Source organism: Dreissena polymorpha, chromosome 13 (genome assembly GCF_020536995.1).
Source record: "Dreissena polymorpha isolate Duluth1 chromosome 13, UMN_Dpol_1.0, whole genome shotgun sequence".
Taxonomy (NCBI): Eukaryota; Metazoa; Mollusca; class Bivalvia; order Myida; family Dreissenidae; genus Dreissena; species Dreissena polymorpha.
Window position 1 is genome coordinate 15,973,980 of NC_068367.1, and position 22,778 is coordinate 15,996,757.

Below are 22,778 nucleotides of genomic sequence, written 5' to 3' on the forward strand. Positions count from 1 at the left end.
ATGTTTTTGCAACTCATACACGAATAAAAGTCTAAAGTTCGGGATTTCGCTTGCGAAAACACCGAGGGTTTGCCTTTTTCGTATATCGGTGATACATATCTTAACTGATAAATTCTAGACTTCGTTCAGACATATGTATATAAACGAGTAAGATGTACCCATGCCTATATTCAACATATCAAGCATGAAGATGGCAAGACATCTCATGCCTATATTCAACATATCAAGCATGAAGATGGCAAGACATCTCATGCCTATATTCAACATATCAAGCATGAAGATGGCAAGACATCTCATGCCTATATTCAACATATCAAGCATGAGAAGGGCAAGACATCTCATGCCTATATTCAACATATCAAGCATGAGGATGGCAAGACATTTCATGCCTATATTCAACATATCAAGCATGAAGATGGCAAGACATCTCGTGCCTATATTCAACATATCAAGCATGAAGTCGGCAAGACATCTCATGCCTATATTCAAAATATCAAGCATGAAGATGGCAAGACATCTCATGACTATATTCAACATATCAAGCCTGAAGATGGCAAGACATAAACATTCACTACCGGTTAGTTTAAACTTATTTATTGAAGCTCGATTGCATCGATAGCCGAAGGCTTATTGAAACGCTCTCGAGTCCGTTTCATGGGTATAACCATTGCTAAGTTTCTTTGGGAAATCTAAATAAGCGCTCCAACAGTGGAGATAAAACCCGTTACAACCCGGTGGCAATTCGGACACCATCACCACTATTCCACGGCGACCTGCTTCACTACTTGTTAACTGTTGTTATTAGTATGATGCGAACATCAAAGATAGTGATATAGTTAACTATTCGAACGGTGCCAAGTATTCAGAAACAGAGTGTGATGCGCGCAAACATGGAACTGACACATACATTGATGTTTGTATGTAATTCGGATTGTATTTATTAAGAAGTTAACACTACGAATAAAGCTTAAGTCTTTTTATGGATTTTATGAAATGACTTAATATAATTAGTCACTTCTTAAAACCCCCGAAGAAAGCAGGCATGTCTTGAAGTCCTTGGTGAAACAGTCTTTTGAAGAAACCCCAGAGTCGTTCAGGAATTACGTTAAATTCCTAGTATTACATATTTACTGTAACATATATATCGCTTTATATATATATCAATCGTTAGGGCATGCTCTTAATTGTTTAAATGTTGCGAATTTAAGCCTTTGCGCACTTTAGAATCGTATTTGTTTTATACTTATTTAAACCGGTTACCTAACATATAACATTAAGTAGCTACATGCTATTCGGAATATTTGTGGTGACCAGTTTTAAGATGTATGGAATTAAAGAGTAATAAACATGTATTTGTAGAAACTTTCTTTGAGTAATGACATAGCAAAACTACCTCTAAGTTTGCTCAAGGTCAGGTTAACCTGATATTAACTGTCACATGAATAATTTTATAAAAATGCCCGCAATTCATAACTTTTATTTAAAATGTGTTGTTCTTTTTAATAATAAAAAATAAAGCAAACTATATTAACAATTATGAGTCAAAGTGTGCAATACTGCGGTAAACTCGATATTTAAAAAAAACACGATTTATTTGATTTAATTACGATTTTTGGTGAACTATATTGGACGTGTTACAAACCATTAATCCATCGACTATTAATATAACAACACACGCCTCATAACGACAGAAAACAACCTTAAACAATACTGTTATATTTTATTGTGACTTTCAGACCAATCCAAAGTGTTGCTTAATACATATGAACAAATTCAGGTAGATACTTTTCTATAATACAGCCCAAGCTCGAGGGTGAAACCGGTCGTCTTCCGAAAGTGATTACCGTGGAAAAAGGAATGTTGAGACTCTGCACTGCATTAAGTCTGCTTCCAAAGACCAAAGTCAAGTACTGGGAATTCGCTGCAGGGTTTTTTACTGAAATATTAGTTGATACATGTTTTCAATGATGATTGTAATAGCATAAACGTTAATAGTTTCCAAAATTTTATAAATATAACAATACGTCTTTGTAAAGTGTTTTTACTACACGTTATAATCAATTATTTGTCAGTGAAAAGTTTGCTTAGCTCGCATGTTTAAACATGAGTATTGTAAAGAACTCTTGCTTAGATTTTCTCGAAATACTTCACAAAATTGCTTGTTGCAAACATCTAAAACTTATATTCCTTTTTGTCTTTTGAAAAAAATCGAAAATCGGTAGAATGTGCTACATAAAGAACACCGTTTGACCACCAATAACCAAAATTATTTGAATTAAAATCGCTGGTCAGTTGAAAGAGTTCTATCTTTAAGATGTAATGAGCTACCACCATTATTAAATAAAATTCAATTTTCACATGCGACACACGTCATACATGTATCTGATAATTCTTGATTGATGAGTTCACCGAATTAATAAGTGCTTTGTTTTATTTATCTACTTATATTTTAATGTCAAACCAATTTCTAAGGGGGAATTCAACATTAATTTAAGACAAAGTGATTATGTTAACTATTATATTATTATTAAATTACTGATTTGCGCACGTACCTCGTGTTGAACAAAAATGCATTGTCTTGCATGGTGGACGTCCGAGTGGTTATACATATCAACGACGACATGCTAATCTTCTTAATAGCATTCAGTTGAGCTATAATGTGATCAAATTAACATACATATTGACCTCAAGATCGATATGATGTGATAAAAAATGTTTAATAGAAATTGTATATCATTCTTTTTTTCAAATAATTATACTTTCGGACGGTTTACTTCTTTATTTAACTGAATATTTTACTGGGATTACACTTTCTATTTGTCAAACATCTCTGTATATCGATTAAACAAGTAAATACTGCTCCTCGCTCTTATCGCGTGTGTTAGTCTGTCAAACCTTCGTTTGTTTACACATAATCCGTTCCCATAGGGTCAAATACTTAAATGACAAACGTTCAATGTTCAATTTTGACTATGCATGCGTGGCAGTTCAATACGAATATTTCCTCTTTTGAAAATTACAAAAAAAGACATGCCTTGAATGCAGACACCGACAAACAACATGGTTTCGACATTTAATTTTCGACTTAAGCTCAGTACCAAATGAAACATACCCCAAAAAGTCATCTTTCAAGCTTTTCTCCACTGAGATGCATCAACATGGTGCAAACACACATGGAAAATAACCACATAAAGCATACCTGCGGTTGATAAACCACCTCTATGCCAGCTGGGAAAAATAACTTTTTAGAACTATGCACTACTTTCGAATGACGCGGAGAGATCAACAATGATTTAGTGGTGGTTTACCTTCAGTAAAGCCAATTAAAGGGTCGTTGCGCTCAAAGAAAAACCTGTCACCATCGCGGAAACGCTTGAACATGTCTGCGATGATACACTGGCCCAGTGGCCCTACGATGGCCCCGTTACTTCTTCGCTCTGTCACTATTGCCGTGAAGAGATCGATGTCGTCCGGACAGCTGTAGGTATAGGTAATATTTGTTACACCGTTAGTAACTGACGATGTATGGGATGTATGCAAAGCTCGAGTATGGTATTAAATTACTGAGGGTGTATATCCCATACACCGTCAGTTACTAACGGTGTAACGATTATATCTCAACCGACTACTCGATAACTCGGTTGTTATGGAAACTACTCGAGGTGTATGGAAAATACCCCATGGGTTCGTGACCGCTCTAAGCCAATCGGATTAGGTCATTTTTGTAGGAGGTGAGATATAGGTACATACTGGGTTAGTTGATATGAATTCACTTCCTAAGGCGACTTTTCAAACTGATACTTTTTATATCAGTAAATTGTACGCTGGCCATGGACTCTCGTCGCATAATGTAGCCGCGATACGTTGGCCTGAATATTATGGATCATAACATATTGAAATTAAGATTAATTACTGTCAGATTCGAACTGTTATACTATCTTATAGCTGCTGTTTATTAATTCTTCATATATTTAGAAAAGTGGGAAAATTTAAAAAGTTTAAACTTTGATTTTTAAAGGCAAGCTTTTTTTAAGATTGCATGGGATAGTCCCAAGGTGCCTGTACCACGCTACTTTTTCGGCTATGTGTTGGACAATCGGATGTCAACAAACCATCGCTTCAGGTAACGTTTTTGATAATTTCTTCATTAATTCAAAACCATTTACAAAAAAAACAAAGACGAGTGCCCGGTCATTGTCAAAATACACAACTTTGTTAAGTTTGCGCAATATTAATAAAAAAAAATCCAAAAAGTTCAACCGCGTAATTGAAAACACACGAAGTGAAATGCTATGTGTGGTATATATTTTATTAAATCAACAAAAACGTTCATTATAATATTGTCGAAGGTTTAAAAAATAGGGCGGAAATTGTAATTCTTCATAGAGAAGCTACATACATTGTATGTTTTCGAAAATACATCTGATTCGGAGTGTGTGTATAAAAATATAATAATGCTATGTGTGGGACACATTTTTGAAATGCTATGTGTGGTATACAAAGTAAACTTAGAGAATCGAAAGATTGACATAAACGTCAATAATATTTTAAGTCTGTCTAAATAACAACAGTTGGTCAATAAAACATTGTTGGTACTGTTTTGCGCGCTTCAAATATGATAATCACGACGTTCATGTTACTCAAAATTATCATGATTGTCGATAATTTATATTCATATTTATTAACTTGTAGAATGCCATTTGTTTGCGAACAGTGTGGTAGAGAGGTAAAAACACAGTCGGGAGTCTCCAAACACAAAGCCACCCATGCACGGGACAGGAAAATATTTCTTTTTCGGCAAACCATTTCTTGTGAGTTTCTATAAAATTGATTGTTAAAAAATGTTGAATTTTCAGTGAATTGTTGCTGCCAACTAATGCACTTGTTTAATACACAAAATCGTCAGGATTGTTTGTGAAAGGTGTCATGTGAATATAATTGTAACAAAACTACAAAAAAAGTGTTATTGAACTTCTGGTTGTGTGCTCTTTAGCAGGAATGTGTAAACATATTAGACCGTAACGATAGTTGTTAAATAAGCATAAAGAGATAATACAGCATAATTTAACAAATAGACAATAGGATCAATAACAATTTTTCTGGCAAATCATGTATTCGTATCTAAATCCTATTAGCTATCTTATATATCACGCATGACAATTATTTATTTATTTTTTAAGTTTTACAGTTTATATCATCTGTATGTTGTTCTTTTCAGGGAGATTAACATATTTTTGGAAGCACCTTCAAGAGACGTACTGACATCTTGATTAATGAAAAGTTGTTATATATATAGTAAATGTTCAAAAGTTTAAAAGACTGTTTGTATTATTACCAGATGGTGCAAGTATTGCAGTGAAAGAAAACAATCAAAGTAAACATTAAATAAAAATTTGACAATTCAACAAATTGAACAACATTTAATGTTTATTACTTGGTGCAGTGGTAACAAGATCTCGCAGCCCCCTTTCATGACCGAAGCGAATGAGTATTTTTCATTAAACATCTTCAACTATATTCAGTTATTCAGATTTCATTATCCCAACGCGTGGGGATATTGTGGGTATATCCGCCGTCCCTCCGTCAGTCTGTCTGTCCGTCCGTCCGTCCGTCCTGGCCACTATCTCCTCCTACACTATTAGCACTAGAACCTTGAAACTTACACACATTGTAGCTATGAGCATATGTGCGACCCTGCACTATATGGAATTTTGATCTAACCCCTGGGTCAATAGTTATAGGGGTTGGGGTGGGGCCGGGTCAGAGATTTTCACTCATTTGTTTTAAGGTTATTTTACATTAACTTCTTCATTTCTACACCGATTTACTTCAAATTGATACTGAATATCTCTTATAACAATACGGTCAATTTCAACTATGCATGGCCCCTTTACCAACCCTGGGGCGCCCCGCCAGCATAGATCACACCCGCCCAAAATTGCCTTTTACTATAATTTCTTCATTTCTACACCGATTCGCTTCAAATTGATACTGAACCTCTCTTATGACAATACGGTCAATCTCAACTATGTGTGGCCCCATTACCAACCCTGGGGCGCCCCGCCCACATAGACCACACCCAACCAAGAATTGCCTTTTACTATAATTTCTTCATTTCTACACCTGTTCACTTCAAATTGATACTGAACCTCTCTTATGACAATACGGTCAATTTCAACTATGCATGGCCCCATTACCAACCCTGGGGCGCCCCGCCCACATCGGCCACACCCACCCCAAATTGCCTTTTACTATAATTGCTTCATGTCTACACCAATTCACTTCAAATTGATACTGAACTTCTCTTATGACAACACGGTTAATCTCAACTATGCATGGCCCCATTACCAACCCTGGGGCGCCCCGCCCACATAGGCCACACCCACCCAAAATTGCCTTTTACTATAACTTCTTTATTTCTACACCAATTCACTTTAAATTGATACTGAACTTCTCTTATGACAATACCGTCCATCTCAACTATGCATGGCCCCATTACCAACCCTGGGGCGCCCCTGGGTCAAACATGCGGCGTGGGGATACGCGTCGGCCTCTGCCGCGCCATTTCTAGTCTGAAATTGAGTTCATGAAGTATTAATACAATTCAATATGTTTGATTGGTATAATACCCCCCCCCCCCCCCCCCAAGTCAAGACATTTTGGTGATGATCATTTGTTATGACTTAATTGGAGCATTTATATGTTTGTATAGCAAGATTTGCACATTCATAAATTGACTGATTACAATTACTTTGTGAATACTGATGTACTTCTTTATGTATTTGGTGCTTTAATTTCTATTGTAACATGTGCATGCTGTTTTTAAAGTAATATTATTATTAATGAAGTGTTTATTTTGGTTTACTTAAGATATTCATATGGGGATGATATTGGAAACTTAATGAACTTAATAGACCACAAACAAGCATCATTGGGTTTATATTGTTATTTGTTATGAAACAATTGTTTTATTAACATACATAATCAGATTTTATATTCATCTAATCAATTTCAGTAATAACATAGATACAAAACCCATAAATATACACACATAAAAATACATACACTTTGTTTTGATTATGCCAAAATATATATTAAATGGTATGTTTGCATAGTTTGTTGAAATAGCTTTCCGTAAACATCACAGAATGAAGCTGGGTCCCGGTCTCTGTCACTGTGGTTTTGATAATAACTTGCCGCATAACACCTTCCGTGTGGTTACATGGTGTTCATGTAATTCTTACACAGCTTCGCACCTTAAAACCATTACAAATCCTTCGACTAATCCTTGTCAAGTCTGAAAAACAACAGAAGTAAAACCCATTTTAAAGCAAGTGATTTTAATTTCTTTGTCATTCATTTATAAAAAATGGACCGAATTTGATAATCAGGCAGAAATATCAATCATGATATTTATTTAAAGACAATAAGTAAACAAAAGAAATTATAATTTTTCAACATAACATGTTTGTTAAAAAAGACAATTGATTGGATAAAATTATACAGTGTGTTTTATTTAAATTTTATGTTCAGTTTAACATAAATTGTTTCAACAACATACTATTACTTCAGTATTACATCATGTAACATTTAATTATTTGATATTTGATATATTTTCAGTACAAACTGAAGTATATTTTCTAGATTATTACAAAACTGTGTTCAGATTAAATGCAGAACTGACGAGCAAATTCTTGTATACCACACATAGCATTTCAAAAATGTGTCCCACACATAGCATTATTACATTTTTATACACCAACTCCGAATCAGATGTATTTGCGCAAACATGCATTGTATGTCGCTTATCTATGAAGAATTACCATGTCCGCCTTATTTTTTAAACCTTCGACAATATTATAATGAACGTTTTTGTTGATTTAAGAAAAAATAAACCACACATAGCATTTCACTTCGTGTGTTTCTAAACACGCGGTTGCACTTTTTGGAAAAAATACTTAATTAATATTGCGCAAACTTAACATAGTTGTGTATTTTGACAATGACCGGGCACTCGTCTTTGTTTTTTTGTAAATGGTTTTGAATTAATGAAGAAATAATCAAAAACGTTACCTGAAGCGATTTTTTGTTGACATCCGATTGTCCCACACATAGCCGAAAAAGTCACGTGGTACAGGCACCATGAGTCATAAACTGTCATTTTCGTTCTGTAAACTTTGTTTTAATTCTTGTTCAAACACACATTCATATTGGCGTGTTTTGAAGTAAGCCCCAAAAATGGCTTAATAATTGCTATTCCTTTAGGGTCCTGATTAAGTGCGGAAGATTGTACTTTAAAACAACAAGGTTGCTTTTTTCCATTAAAACTATTAAACAACTGATCAAAATACATCAACTATGTATACCGGTTTTCTTCCCCAAAATAAATCGGTTCAATGGTTCAAAACGGCCGGTTCATTAAATGAATCACACTAAAAAAATATGTAATGCTCTCTTTGAACAATTATCCTTACTCAAAATAATGTTTGCTTATATTCTAATAGAAAATTATACTCAAGGACATAATGCACAATCATAAAACAGTCCCACATGGAAAGAGACAGCAAACTTTATAAAGATATATACACGTGTTCTTATTGTCTTATTCCGAGACCTATTTTAATCTTTAATGGACTGCACTGACGAAATGATTAAAACTAATTTAATTGTTGTGTTTAATTTTATAATTTTAATAATCACATTCAATTTCAATTCATGATTGTAGGTTTTGATGAAACATTCTCCATGAACATGAAAACTATTTTATATAAATTTTTATTTAAAAAAAAGCTTTTTTGGACAGCAATTTGCAAATTTGCTTCTATATATTGCATTACGTCAACGAAAAACGATCGGAATTTATCAGTACGTACACACTAAACAACGCTTCTGAATAGACACGCTTGATCCATTCCTGAAAGCGATTAAAAAATTGACACATGTCTTCATGTGCACATTTGTATGGTATTCCATGCAAACTAAACAAACAACACATTTAACTAACACATGTAATTAACACGTAACTCTCTCGAAAAAAAGAAATGTGCACAATATATCGTACGGTACGCAGTGAATTTGTACAAACACTTCATAATGGGGAGTTTCCTGCATCTTTTAATTATCTCCGAAAACAAATTCGTCATCGCTACTTTGCTTAAATATGGAAAATTATCACGGTACACAGGATAAACTACGCTAAACATCATCAGACTTACCTGTAGACTTTCTGCAGTAGCGCAGCTACGTCACTGTCCATATCTACTAGCCCGCCACGCGCCGTGCTGAAATCCCTTGCTGGAGTAAGGCCACATTGGCGACGGTAGGCGTTATATCCCGGCAAACCGTGGTCGCGACCTCTAAATACAAAGTTTACAAATAGAGGTCGCCATGATGTAATGGATAAGGTGCCCGCCTAGCGACCGGATGATCACGGGTTTTATCCCCACTGTGGGAGCGTTCTTTAGAGCGTTCGCCCACTAAGACACCAAGTACTGGTTCTATGCATAGGAAACGGACTTTAGAGCGTTTCAATAAGCCTGAGGCTTTCAATGCAATCGAGCTAAAATAAATAGGTTTTAACTAAATACAAAGTTTGAGGAGTGGTTTGTTTAGAGAAAGATGCAATTCTAGCTGGCAAAAACGAAAATTAAGAACACATTGTTAAAGATCATCTGATATTTTACCGAATTATACAAAACTAGATCGTGTAAGACAAAAGTTGATTTTTCGTATCAAACACATTTACAAATAATTACGAAACAAATGCAATGTTATGCTCTTTTAAGAACACAATCATCACAATTACACGTAAATTATTATATATACCGTTGAATGTTTAGAGCTGCTATATCCGACGCTTTGTCACTCTTGTCTTGGAAAAGCTTCTGTTGAACACTAGGCTCCAACATTCTAAAACACAAACGTTTGTCGTACTACTTGTCTTATGTTTTATGTTTTGTACCTAACATATTTTTTTCCTGCTTATTTATTTTTTGTATAAAATCACGTGACAATATATATGTGCGATTGTATACATATAGACGATGTACTTTGTATTAGTCTTGAATAAAAAAATCTGTCTGTCTGTCTGTCTGTCTTATGTCGCTAAGGAACTATAACTTGTACAGACGATTAAACAAATAATACATGAACTGCTTATACATCTGCTTATTCAACATAAAAACCGTTTATTTAACTTCAATGTGATTGTCATAATATGTTTGTGGTCTATACTTACTTGGAACTCAAAGTTACAATTTTTATTGACTATGCTACAATTTGTGTATGATAATTAAACTATCTACCTGTCCATTTTTGGACATGCCGAATCCACCGTCCACCTCAACACGTCCTCATGACCGCGGCCATTAAAAATGTGGTACAATTTAGTCAAGAAGTAGTGGTCTTCCAAGGGTTCGGGCGGCATAGATAGGCTGTAGTCCTCGTCCTGAAGGACTATCAAACGGCTCACGGTTGAGTGACCGAACCGGAAAGCTATTCCACCTTCGTTGATAGTTGTCGCGTCTGTTTTCTCGTTGTACGTGTCCTTAAACCCATTATTCTGAAACACCGTGTCATTTTTTAGATTCTTTGTCATAGAAATTTAATTCAATTATTGATGTTTAATAATTTTTCTATGATAAACTTTATTAGTTACATATAATTGGAGAAAGTAATGATCGACATAAATTGATAAATCTAGTTGTCCGAGCAAGGAAGGAATTTTATGATCATTGTTAAGTGATTTATTGTCAAACAGTTCAAAACACCACACAACAAATTCACCAAAAAACGCACAAAAGAATGAAGCTATGGGTACCGCAACGCACCTCGCTACACCTTTTCGCAATCACTGTTATAAAATGACCCACGTCATTCGTCTGGCCTTGAGCTACCATGTGTGCTCTAAAGCAATTCAAGGTTTCAATGTCTCATGAACGGACATTGTGGCTCCTGACCAGACTGCGCGACTGCGCTGGCTGGTCGGGCGCTACGCTGGTCGCTAATGGCATAAGATCAATTTCCACATAACGTTCATAGCTCATCCTAAAGTGTAATAATATACTGTTAATTGTATAATTGAAGAATTAAATTGTTCCTAATTTTAGCTATTCCTTGTTTATTTTGATCAGCGATGGACATTTGATCAAAGCAGGTCAGTACCGTTACATCGATCTTGTGGTACTTCATAGCCGGTTGACCAATTATCAGCGGCAAGTATTCCCCATACACAATGTTCTGCCAAACCCCGATCAAAATCTTTCTTGCATTCTGATACAGCATCTCATCGTCCCAGTCGGGATTTATCTTCGCAAGACCATTGGCAAAGTTGTTGTGGGCACGGTGAAATATCGTGTGCATGGACGCAAGTCCTACATTCTCGTTCACCCTTGGGTCACCTTTTGGCATAAAATGGTTTCGAATTTTTCTTCACGTTATAAATGAATTTAAGTATAATTTGTTGTTAGATTGTTCTGTTAAAAGAGCGCGTGCAAACTGGAGACATACTTGCATTGCCAAACCATGACGCATTTTTAAAAGGTGAAATGCAATGTGCTTTTACAACAATAAAATTGTTAGAAAAAGCTGCTTTTTGGTTGTAAGCTGCTTTATTGTTGTGTTGATTAATTAGTCCTTAAGTAATGCATGCTTAATTTAACGTTAATTATTTAATATTATTTAGCAAGTTAAGAGCGCGGCAGATATGTATACTCATGTACGTGATTGTGGCCTCATTTGCCGATGCAATACTGAATATGCTGACGTAATGAGCCTATTATAAAATTGTCAAATTGAAATATTGTTTTGGCGCTAACATACATGAATTTCAAATAGCAAATAACCAAATCATCGGCATTATGTTTTGTCAGTCAAACTTAAATGATTACACATTTTTTATCAATATGCAAAGTTGTGATTTTTTGTGTGACACAAGTGCATATGAAAGTAGAAAGTTGTTTGTCCTTAGGGATTTGTTGAGTTACGAATAATGTAAATTAAATGTTTAGCACGGTATGGACGATTCTTACCAGATTCGGGGCAGTAATTGAGTATAGGGTCAAACTCTCCTTCAAGATGACACGTGCTGTCTCCCTCGTCGGCTGGCAGGTTAGCGTTCGTTGTATTCAGCAGTCCTTATAGAATATGATCATGTAAACTAAATGTAATAATAATTCATCAAGTGCCCCAGAAGGAGAAGAAACCCATATTATAAAATGCGGTCGTTTATTTATTGCAAGCAACCAATGACAAAGCAGCCCCAGTCAAAACGATACAATAGAAGAGACGCATATGTTAACATCAAACGTACACACATGTAAAAATCTGTGCTCACTTTATTTTGAACGCTAAATGCAGTTTAAAACCGATTTTAAGGAGGTTAAAATCTCACGCTTTGCTCAGAATAATACATGAAACACATACGAATCACCATTAAAATTAAATAGCAATACATGAGAAAACATATATATTTAATTACCATTTAACTACTCAATGGTTATATACACCCATAGCACCAAAAACGTGATGTTCTGAGGCACGATGAAATGAAACAAAAGTCGAGTAAAACTGTTTATACAAAACATAACAATCGATTTCCAGGCAAAATATTGATGTTCAGGATGGGTCTTCTAATAGTTTGTAGTCCCTGATTGCTAAGCAAAACGATACAACTCAAAACACACAAGAGAACACACACGGTAATGCACATACCATTAACAAGAATGCATAACTACTTCTCACATCAAATATGTGTAAACAACATGATCATTCCATCATCGCAACAAAACGCTTTGTATTTGTAATAGGACTTTTTTCTGAATAGATGCTTATACAATTTTGCACATCACCCATTAACTGTTTGCGAAATAGTTTATTTATGCACAAACCAAATAAAACACATTGTCAAGTTGTGATCCCGTTAAAGCAGCGTATGTTTGTGCAACGGGTAAATATTTGTGCACTATTGTATAACAAACTTTTGGTGTATTCACAATAAGTTATTCAATTTACTCTCATGCTTTTAAATAATTGGGGGACTGTAAATAATACCAACTTCGAAATGTGTAACTGCGAATAAAATGGCTGTCGAAACTACGGCTAAATTTTAAGAAAATTATTTTAACTTTTCGTATATGAATAATTTAAATAAGAGTTTTCTTCTTTTTTTAACGAGACCACTACACTTACTCTTATTCATATATTTAAAACTTAACTAATTTTCTCAGAACTCCGAATCGATGTTGCAGCTGAAATTTCACGATATTATTTATCTAGTATATAATTATTATAATTAATGTTATATTTGCCCATTTTTACAACATTAAATAAACAAATTCTGATTATCAAAGTTAGTAACTGTCGTATTTATGTAAAGCGTACACGTTTCGCATTAAAAAGCCCGTTTGATGATAACAAGAATACAATTATGGAATATTCTGTTTTATCTGTATATCGTTTATTGCTGTTATCTATTACTCACCTCCAGAGAAGGTCCTCAAGTCTTTTGCAGCTTCTTCGTTCATTCCATACGACAGGGACATATCGAGGTACGAGGAGTGGCCATTCAGTTGTTGACGTATGCCTACAATGAGCATAGAACTCATAGAGGCTCACTTGTTGCCTTTACCATAATGGAGAAAAAACATACAACTCGACATTAAACATTCAACATGATTAAAGCTGAGGTAATTCCTTTAAATGATCAATAAAAAGCATAATACTACTAAATTAGGACTTTATACATAAGACGATTGAATGAAACAAAACTTGACCTGCTATATACACCATTTTGTCAACTGTTTTTTTCACATAATAAAACGGTTTGCGATTAATGTATATTTTAGGGTTCGAAATTGTCAACGACGAATGGTAATTAACTCAATAATTGCTTTTATGTAATCATGTTTGTAAAATATTTGGGTTTAATTACGAATCATACCGTGTTTACCCGTTTTTAATCTGATTATATTAAAGTTTTGATGTTATTGTATTAGATTACGTTTGCAGTCTATTGCAGCTTTAGATCTGGACATGGCCAAGCACGAGATGTTCATTGAATCACCAGCAGGAACTTGTATTGGAAAACATTCTGAGCTGAAACCGAAAATACAACATTTAAACATTAAATATATGACTACATCTACATTAAGCAATAACAGAACAAAGCGTTCGTTGATTGTAAGTAAAAGAATAATGGTTTGATGAAGAGCTTCTACTTTCTAATAAATAATGTTTTATACAATATAAGCACGTAAACATTAGACATTACAATTTAATTAGTATTCTTGTCTCGAACACCATCAGATTGTGTGTTTTTTATTGGCATGGGTTATCGCCATTCAATTGTCAATTGGTGTTTTAAATATATTATGCTTATTGTGTTTTCATGTCTTTTGAATCTGATTGTTTACGTCTGATAATGCGTTGGCATAATGGATGTACAAAAGTGTCTTGTTCTGAGAAAATTGGGCTTTATGCATGTGCGTAAAGTTTCGTCCCAGATTATCCTGTGCAGTCCGCGAAGGCTAATCAGGGACGACACTTTCCGCTTTTATGGTATATTTAGTTTCAAGGAAGTCCCTCCTTACCGAAAATCAAGTTTAGGCGGAAAGTGTCGTCCCTGATTAGCCTGTGCGAACTGCATTTCATTGTGTAACATAGCTATCGATTGCATTGTGAGTTTGGTGTTAAACGAAATTGCACCAATGAACAAAGGCTAGACAATTAAGGGGAAATTAAACTTATGACAAAACATAACTAGTTTCTTTACCATAATGTTTCGTTACCACAACAATCAAGCGGCGATTCGTCATCCACTGAAATAAAACGCCATACTAGGTTAAGAGGTATAATTTGGATATGAACATGATATAAAACGCAACTACTTTGTATGTCTTAATATATAATTAAGTTTCACATAATGGCAATATCATTGCTGCATTTTGATGTATATGGAAACAAATACAATAGTGTTATGGAAGTTGTTATATTGCGCTAAAATTATAAAAATGTAATTGCTTTAAACATAAAATTGGAAACCAAGTCCCTATAAGCCCACATTTTATATCATACTTTCAATGATTTTGAATTTGTTTGGCTTGTGGTTATACCTTACCAAGTGTATCATAAAATTATGACTTTTCCTTCAACAAAATGCGATAGAATTATCATTTATTGTAAATAAAATAACCTTTTAAGTATCGCAAGTCGTCTCTTCTCAATATAACATTTCGTATCGAAGTCATATACATTTCATTTTTATTGTTTAGAAGGAAACGATTTTGAAAATAAATATAGAACAAATTGTATTTAACATTTTTTACTGTAAATAACACAGTAGCAAAAACTGCAGTCGTACTTGTAAATGTCTTTGTAAGGATAAAGTCGTGTGACAGAAACTGTCCCATCTGCATGATCATGTAAGAAAAATGCGGCTCCAGCTCCATGGAAACCCCCGCTGCGTGGATGGCGTTGCTAACGACTCTAGCAGACGGTAAATCCTTTCCCGTGCACGTGGAACGGACACGTGGAGTAGAACGTCCTGAAAATGCCGCGAACATGGAAAAAATCGGGAGGATTGCAAGCATAATGTTAAATGCGTTGTCCTCAGCTTAGACTGGTCAATCAATCCTTGCCAGTGACAGTAAAATCATTTATGCCTAGTGGACTCTCCCATCCTTCTAAATTGGATCAATTTTGTTCCAAAATTAGGGATGTCAAGTATATTTATTTCCATATTTAGAATACAGAAATTCCTTTAAGCAAACAGCGCAGACCCTGATGAGATGCCGCATCATGCGGCGTCTCATCTGGGTCTACGCTGTTTGCCAAGGCCTTTTTTCTAGACGCTAGGCATAAATGGGTTTTAATCTAAATTCATTAATCTCTATATTAACAATAGTACACATTAAACTACACATAGGAACATGGGGTCATAATGATAACCAACATGCAATACATCACTTGGGAATGTATTAATTACACGTTGCATAAACAGCCAAAATTAACAATATCTCCTCGTGGAAGATTGTGTTTATACATTCAGTTCGAAAAGGAACTGATCACCTTTGGGAAAGATATTTTATGCATTTAAAGTAATATTTTATTGTTATTGTTAAAGACTATATGGCATTTTGCCTTGCGAGTTTGTGACTCGTTTTTGCACCTAAAAATGTTGTTTGTGCTTGTACTTCAAACTTTACACAATATTTTGCTGTTCGACCCTTGTCGACGGGATTGTCTCATGAATTCATATATGTGCAACTGGTAATACATTCATTATAAATGCTTTATGTAGATATGATAAACTTCCAATAAAACATCTTTAAAATTATTTGACGAATGTCAACAATTGAAAATGAGCGAACTGTATTATTAATATTGTATGCAATTGCTGTTACACAATCTAGAACATACCATCATCATAAGCATTGGTCACTGATCTGGATTGCATGGACCCTGCTTTGCCCCATTCCGGGTTTTTGAGATTGTTACAAGAGCCGTCAATCGTACGGAAATTCGCCACGGCGTCACAGTTGACTTGCACGCTCTTCCCACAAATATCAATCGGAAGTTCCTTCACTGGGCATCCGGTCGACTTAGGTTGATTAAGTCTTGCAATAACTTCGCAGCGTTTCATGATCATGCTCGCATACTGGCAGTTCTCCCTACATTGAATCAGAAACCCGTATGTCAATACATTTAATGACTGCGTTCTGTACTTGAGTGACATTAAAAATTATATATTTTTTATCAAAGTGCGTGATTCATGCATACACATGTAATGAAGCGACAATGTCACGCTTTAAAAGAAAGTAATACAGTATTTAAAATATTGCTAAACCAAGATTACCTGAATGATTGATTTTTCATGTAAACATTGTATTATAAAAACGCGTTCGATTCCCTGCTTTATTTATTCTCGTTACGTCTTTAAGAAAAAGAATAATTGATGATATGCACAAAGCAACGTTTGTTAAAAACATAAGGTAGTCGATATGATAAAATTGTCATATTTACGGAATGAGCAGACTGAATCAGATGTACCTATTCAACGATTTATAGTAACATTACTGATCTAAGCAAGTTATTTAATAAAACACAATGGATGATAGGCCAAACTTCACTTTAAGCAAATCAAACCAACTAATTTTTATTATACCACTTTCTAGAATACGGTGACGGTTAAAAAATCAAATAATAACTCAATCATTTATATATATTATAAATATATAATAAATATATTATGCAATATTACGGAGTGGCCGGTGTAAGGCATAGTTTTTGGCTCATAATCAAGCAGTCATTATGATAATCCTGTTAGACAGGTGGCGACATAACTATTCCCCACCTTCCTTTTTACACCGAATGGTTAATTGTTGAAACATTGCAGCTATTTCAACAATGTCATTTTATATTGCACCAAGCATACTGTGTTCAGGTGATAGCGATAGCAAGGCTAACAAATTAATCAACATTTGGCAGTAGCCACTTAAGTTGTTACTTCATTTAAAACATTACTAAAGCAAAACTGTTCAACATAGCGAACTCCTTTGACAAGATACAAACTTATTTTAACATTCAATTTAATTTAATTTAGAACTTATTTTAATTACATTCCAGGTGTTTGGTATAGTTAAGTGTGCATTTAAATATTCCACCAAAGAATAATGTGACTAATGAACCATTTAAAAAAATAATATTTATGTATACAAAATGTATTTGATCGAAAGTTAACATACTCTTTTTTTTCCTTCAGATAATTCATGAGGTAATTGCATTTTTCGAGGCTTGCTCCTCCAACCCCAAGATGTTCGAGATCCTTATTCGATACTGCTCGACTTTGACCTTTTTATAGAATCAAAATACATAAATTATCAATATTCGCTGCTAAAAATAATTTTGTTTAAATACCAAATGCTAGTATAATGCCTCTATACCCATCTCAGCTAGTATCGCACTATGCATTACACATGATAAAAAGACAACATTTCTTTGCATTCAACTTACATCCATACGTCGCCTTTAACCTGTAAATGAGTACCGGTACTATATCGATATGGACAAAGAATGATATGATCAGAATATCTTTAATCTTGCCAATAGTATTGTTTATGCTGTGCGTCATCATGACTTTATAAACAATGCTCATGATTAATAGTTGAACGCTGTGCTGTATAGCTTCAAACATAAATATCATGCAAATAGTTTGCAAACATTGAGGGTGTCTGATTTTCATACTATAATAGCTCGACATGGCCATCCGCACGATGTTTCTGCAGTATGCGGAAGAACTCGGTAATCCACGAGGTCTTGACAACCGTCGAGATCTGGAAGACCTTGAAGACTCAGACGAAGATCTTTTTGACATATGGATGTTCGAGACAGACCTGTCTGCTCTAGACAGCTGCAAGGGTGAATTGTTTTTATCAGTTTTTTTGCCCCTGAGTTCTGGGCTTCGTCCGCCTTTTTTAATCCAAGTCGTCTCGCAGATTACCACAAATACCAAGATGGACGCAGCCGTTGTTAGAAGACACCGGGCATTCATCTTAAGCTGAATCTGTATATAGGACAAGTGAAAGCGTAAATCACAGTCAACTCTGTGTCAATGTACACAAAATAATTATATTTTGTGACGAAAAAATAATAAGGAACAATTAATTGTTAACATTATACTTCAAATTTCTGTTAGAGTTAAATTTAAATATATGAACATGTATTTTTTTTTATTTAAAAAAAATATGTTTGCATAGACTAATGATGCGTTTTGTATGGCCTTCTTAAATGTGTAGAACAGGTGATATAATTATATTGAAATGTTAATCGTTTTTTCTTGTTTAAATATGAGCCAGAAACGTATGCCCCGTATATTGTTGCAAATTACATCGCATACATATGAATTATATTTCATGATAATACTTCTCATCAAATCTATGTAAAAAAAGTCGTATAAACTTATCAATGTTATGTTAATGCTGTAAATAGCAGTTCGCGTACCTGTCGTTTCGCATTAACAGCCAATAATTTCTGAATAAATGCGAAATAAACTTTACCATAACCTTTAATCGGTGATTTCCCCAACGTGCATTTTTTAGTTTAGATTTTCATGTAATGTCTTCAAACGTTTTACAATTCAACATTTATGCAAAACTTCTGCAAATAATTATTTTAACAATTGAACTTTCAACCAGCAATCTCAAGTAGATACAAATAATACTGTTTATAAATAAAGTATTTATAAATATAACTTTGTGTACATAAATAGTGAAACAAAATGACGTATTTGCTTACCCGGTGTTGTGTCCTTTTTATCAAACAATATGTGTAAATGATATTTTTACAAATCTACCATCAAGCAAAATCACAAGCTGTAACAACAAGAAAATGAAAAATAGCTTCAAATATTTCAACAAAAGTTGTTTCGTTTAAAAGTTGTAATAGTTATTTGAAAAACAGTATGTATCACAACAAAATTCGCTTAAAAGAGAGCGAAGAAAAGCGTTTCTAATATCAAAGATTATCTGAATTATATGATGATTTCGACATCACAAGTGTCAGCCGAAAAAAACAACAACAATTCTTCACGACTAATATTGTAAACAAGCATTCAAACATGTTGCCGGACCTCATTTATACAGTAACCGCATGGAGCTTACGTCGGATTATTCCAGGTTTTATCAATGTGAAACTGCTGTGGCACGGTCAATTACAAGCATTACGTATAATATTACACTGGCATAACCTTGTTTGTTTATTAAGTTAATAATCGTTGAAGTAAATGTACTGAGAAGTAGATCACATCCACATCGGTTGATCTGATCATTTCGAACAAACGTAAATTCAACATAAAAGTAAATTTACGTCAAGTAAAAAAAATGAACAATGAAAACGCAGTTTTTTTCATTATTGCATCTTCGTGGTTCCTTATTCGTGCTTCCGCAGTTTTGACATTTTGAAAATATTGGAACAGTCATGAATTGTCTTTTCTGATATGAACATTTCAACCACGTTCGTCATACTAATAAGGCTAAATACTAATAAATGGCTCAAATTCATGTTAATTCAAATTGTTCAAAATTAAACAAAACGTGAAGTTATAAATATTCATAGGTAAACTTTTTTGTCGAATTTAAGAAATTGACAGTACTAACGTATTTATATTTAAAATGTCATAAAGTTTATTCTCTTAATTATAAAAAGTAGTACCGCCTGAAAACATTAAACATGTAGGACTAAGATAATCAGTGCAATTAAGGGAGAAATGATTTGTTGAATTTACCCTTATTTATAACGCCAGATTGTTAATTCATTTACCCATCGACACAGCTCATTTACATAATTAATTAATCACGCGAAATAATATCCAAAATAAGCCGCTTGTGTTAGCTAGAAAACACGTATGAGACGGTACTACACGGTGTTTGAACAGAGGTCATTAGTGCAAAACGATTGTTTTTTCCCAGCTGTCGGCATGTCGAACCGCGAATCCGAACGTGATAGCATTCATTTGAAAAAGTTGGTCACATTTTGCAAACAATGTACACGTATAGCAAGACATTATTTGCATGAGGCTCGTACAATATTTAAGCATATTTTTCGCTTGTTTTGTTCCAATATTCATTCTGGTTTATATTCATGTTTTTGTTAGCGCTTCATGTCCGCATTCCTTGCTCACAGGCTTGCCTCTCTAAGTAACCGCTATCACTTCATCATTTTCGTTCAAGTTTTCTTTTATTATGGTTTCTCATTACACCTTATACAAAGGCGTGCTTTATTATTGTGTTATTTAGTCGACAGTGGATATGTATGCAAATATGCCGAATATATCAATATTAACTGGTGAGAGAAGACCGTTTATCATGTTTTTCTAACCGTTTTGCCACAAGACCTGCACTATTTGCATCATGTGTGTATTTCTTTGATTTAGATAAAAGTACTATTATGAATAACATATATTCCAGTCGTAAACATATTCAACTATCAAAGGGCAATAACAATTCGCAGTCCGAGCAAGTTTAGCTACTTTATTGGATCGTTCATCTTTTGTTATTATGCCACAGAAATGCAATATTTTTTTCAGTCGCACCATCACACGAATTCGCTTATAAATTCATGAAGATTTCCAAAGATTAAAATTCAGCTTCGGAAACTCGTTGCAAGGTTTCTTGCTGTAAAATAGAAAACAATCACAACGAGTAAGGTCTTTATCAAAATTAAACATAATTATTTATTTTTGTACATGTTATTTATACACTTTGACAATATACAGAACAAAGGTAACAATAAACTATAAACATTTGAAATATGAAATACATATGAAGCTGTTATCTAAATTTTGAATATAAACCCCAGAAACGTTTTAGTGCAAAATAAGTTATCTTTATTTTATGAAAACATGCTATTTTCATTTTATTATAAATCAGAAAAAGAACTTTTTATTTATATAAAAGCCCGTGTATAGATGCCATACACGGGCTTCTATATAAATTAAACGTTATTTTTCTGATACATATAAATACTATTTTCTTTCTTTAAAAACACGTACGGAACTCCAAAAAGGAACGCGTTGTCCTGCATGGTTGACGTCGAGGTAGTTTCACAAATCAGTGACGATAATGTGATTTTCTTGATTTCAGCAAGTTGTTCTAAAATCACATCGACCACAACAGACTGTTATGTGTATAAACACAACTATGTCTTTTAACGACAATTAGCATAAATTTTTTACCTGTCCAATGTATATTACCGCCATTGACACTAGCACAAATACCCAAGTCTCAGAAATGTCAATAACATGTTAAACTTTTCAGCTCATGTAAAAACATAACTTAAATTATTATACCTAAACCATAAGTACACCGTATAGCATAATTTAATTGCTGAACGACGTTTTATGTGCATCCATAAGTTTCTAGAATAAAACATACCCTTAGTGAATCTAACAACTGGATCATCGCGTTCAAAGAAGAATCTGTCACCGTCCCTCAAGCGTTTGAACATATCCGAGATAATCTTTTGACCCAGGGGTCCCACAAGTGTACCATTACTCCTATTCTCTGTAATTATTGCAGTGAAAAGGTCGATGTCATCTGGACAGCTAAAATAAAAAATAAAAATACTACATTAGTTTTGTTATTTAATGCGTTCTGTAGCCAAGCAATAACAGCACCTAACCACCCGACATATATACATATCACAGAATCATAAATTGGGTATTCAATAGTGGTGCCTGGTCAATTGCTTTAAATAAAGAACTTTAATTTATTGACGAGACAAAATCTGAAGGCGATGTCTCCAGTTTCAATATTGATATATCATGTACGTATATGTCATAAACGTTAATTATAATGGCTTTGGCGGAATTGCCTCGGTATATTTAGATCTAACGCCATGAATGTTGTAGAAAAAAAAAAGAAATGAGAATGCAGTGTTCGATATTAATTTGACTTGATGCACAGCAAAATACAATTGTGTTCATATTTAAATTGAGATAAAACTCTATGTAGTTCAAGTATATATGGCAAAGAGCTCCAATTGTGATAGAGATTACTTTGTAACCGCCTTTTGCATACTAATTAGTTCTGTTTATATGGTGACCTGTATATGCGATAACTTTGTAACCACCTTTTGAATGTAATTAGTTCTTTGTATATGTTTACCTGTACACAGACTGAAGTAGCTTTGCCACCTCCGGGTCCATGTCTACCAGTCCTTCTTGATTAGCATCAAAATTACTTGCAGCGCTAAGGCCGTACTGCCGCCTGTAGACATTGTACCCA

General features: G+C 34.2%; 2 protein-coding genes across 2 annotated transcripts; both read right to left on the reverse strand.

The window, feature by feature from the left end:
- Positions 1-1,799: 1,799 nt before the first annotated feature.
- On the reverse strand, positions 1,800-16,639 carry LOC127855979 (chorion peroxidase-like). Its single transcript, XM_052391914.1, has 13 exons — positions 16,417-16,639; positions 15,359-15,541; positions 14,771-14,816; positions 14,000-14,094; positions 13,481-13,582; positions 12,030-12,134; positions 11,164-11,399; positions 10,305-10,561; positions 9,826-9,909; positions 9,216-9,356; positions 3,309-3,478; positions 2,553-2,652; positions 1,800-1,936 (listed from the first exon to the last, which is right to left on the reverse strand). The coding sequence occupies exons 1-13, from the start codon at positions 16,637-16,639 to the stop codon at positions 1,879-1,881; spliced, it is 1,800 nt and encodes a 599-aa protein (XP_052247874.1). The 3' UTR covers positions 1,800-1,878.
- Positions 16,640-21,033: 4,394 nt separating this feature from the next.
- Positions 21,034-22,754, reverse strand: LOC127855108 (peroxidase-like protein). The gene is made up of 4 exons (XM_052390477.1): positions 22,659-22,754; positions 21,927-22,096; positions 21,545-21,644; positions 21,034-21,167 (listed from the first exon to the last, which is right to left on the reverse strand). The coding sequence occupies exons 1-4, from the start codon at positions 22,697-22,699 to the stop codon at positions 21,110-21,112; spliced, it is 369 nt and encodes a 122-aa protein (XP_052246437.1). The 5' UTR covers positions 22,700-22,754; the 3' UTR covers positions 21,034-21,109.
- Between the last annotated feature and the right edge of the window lie 24 nt (positions 22,755-22,778).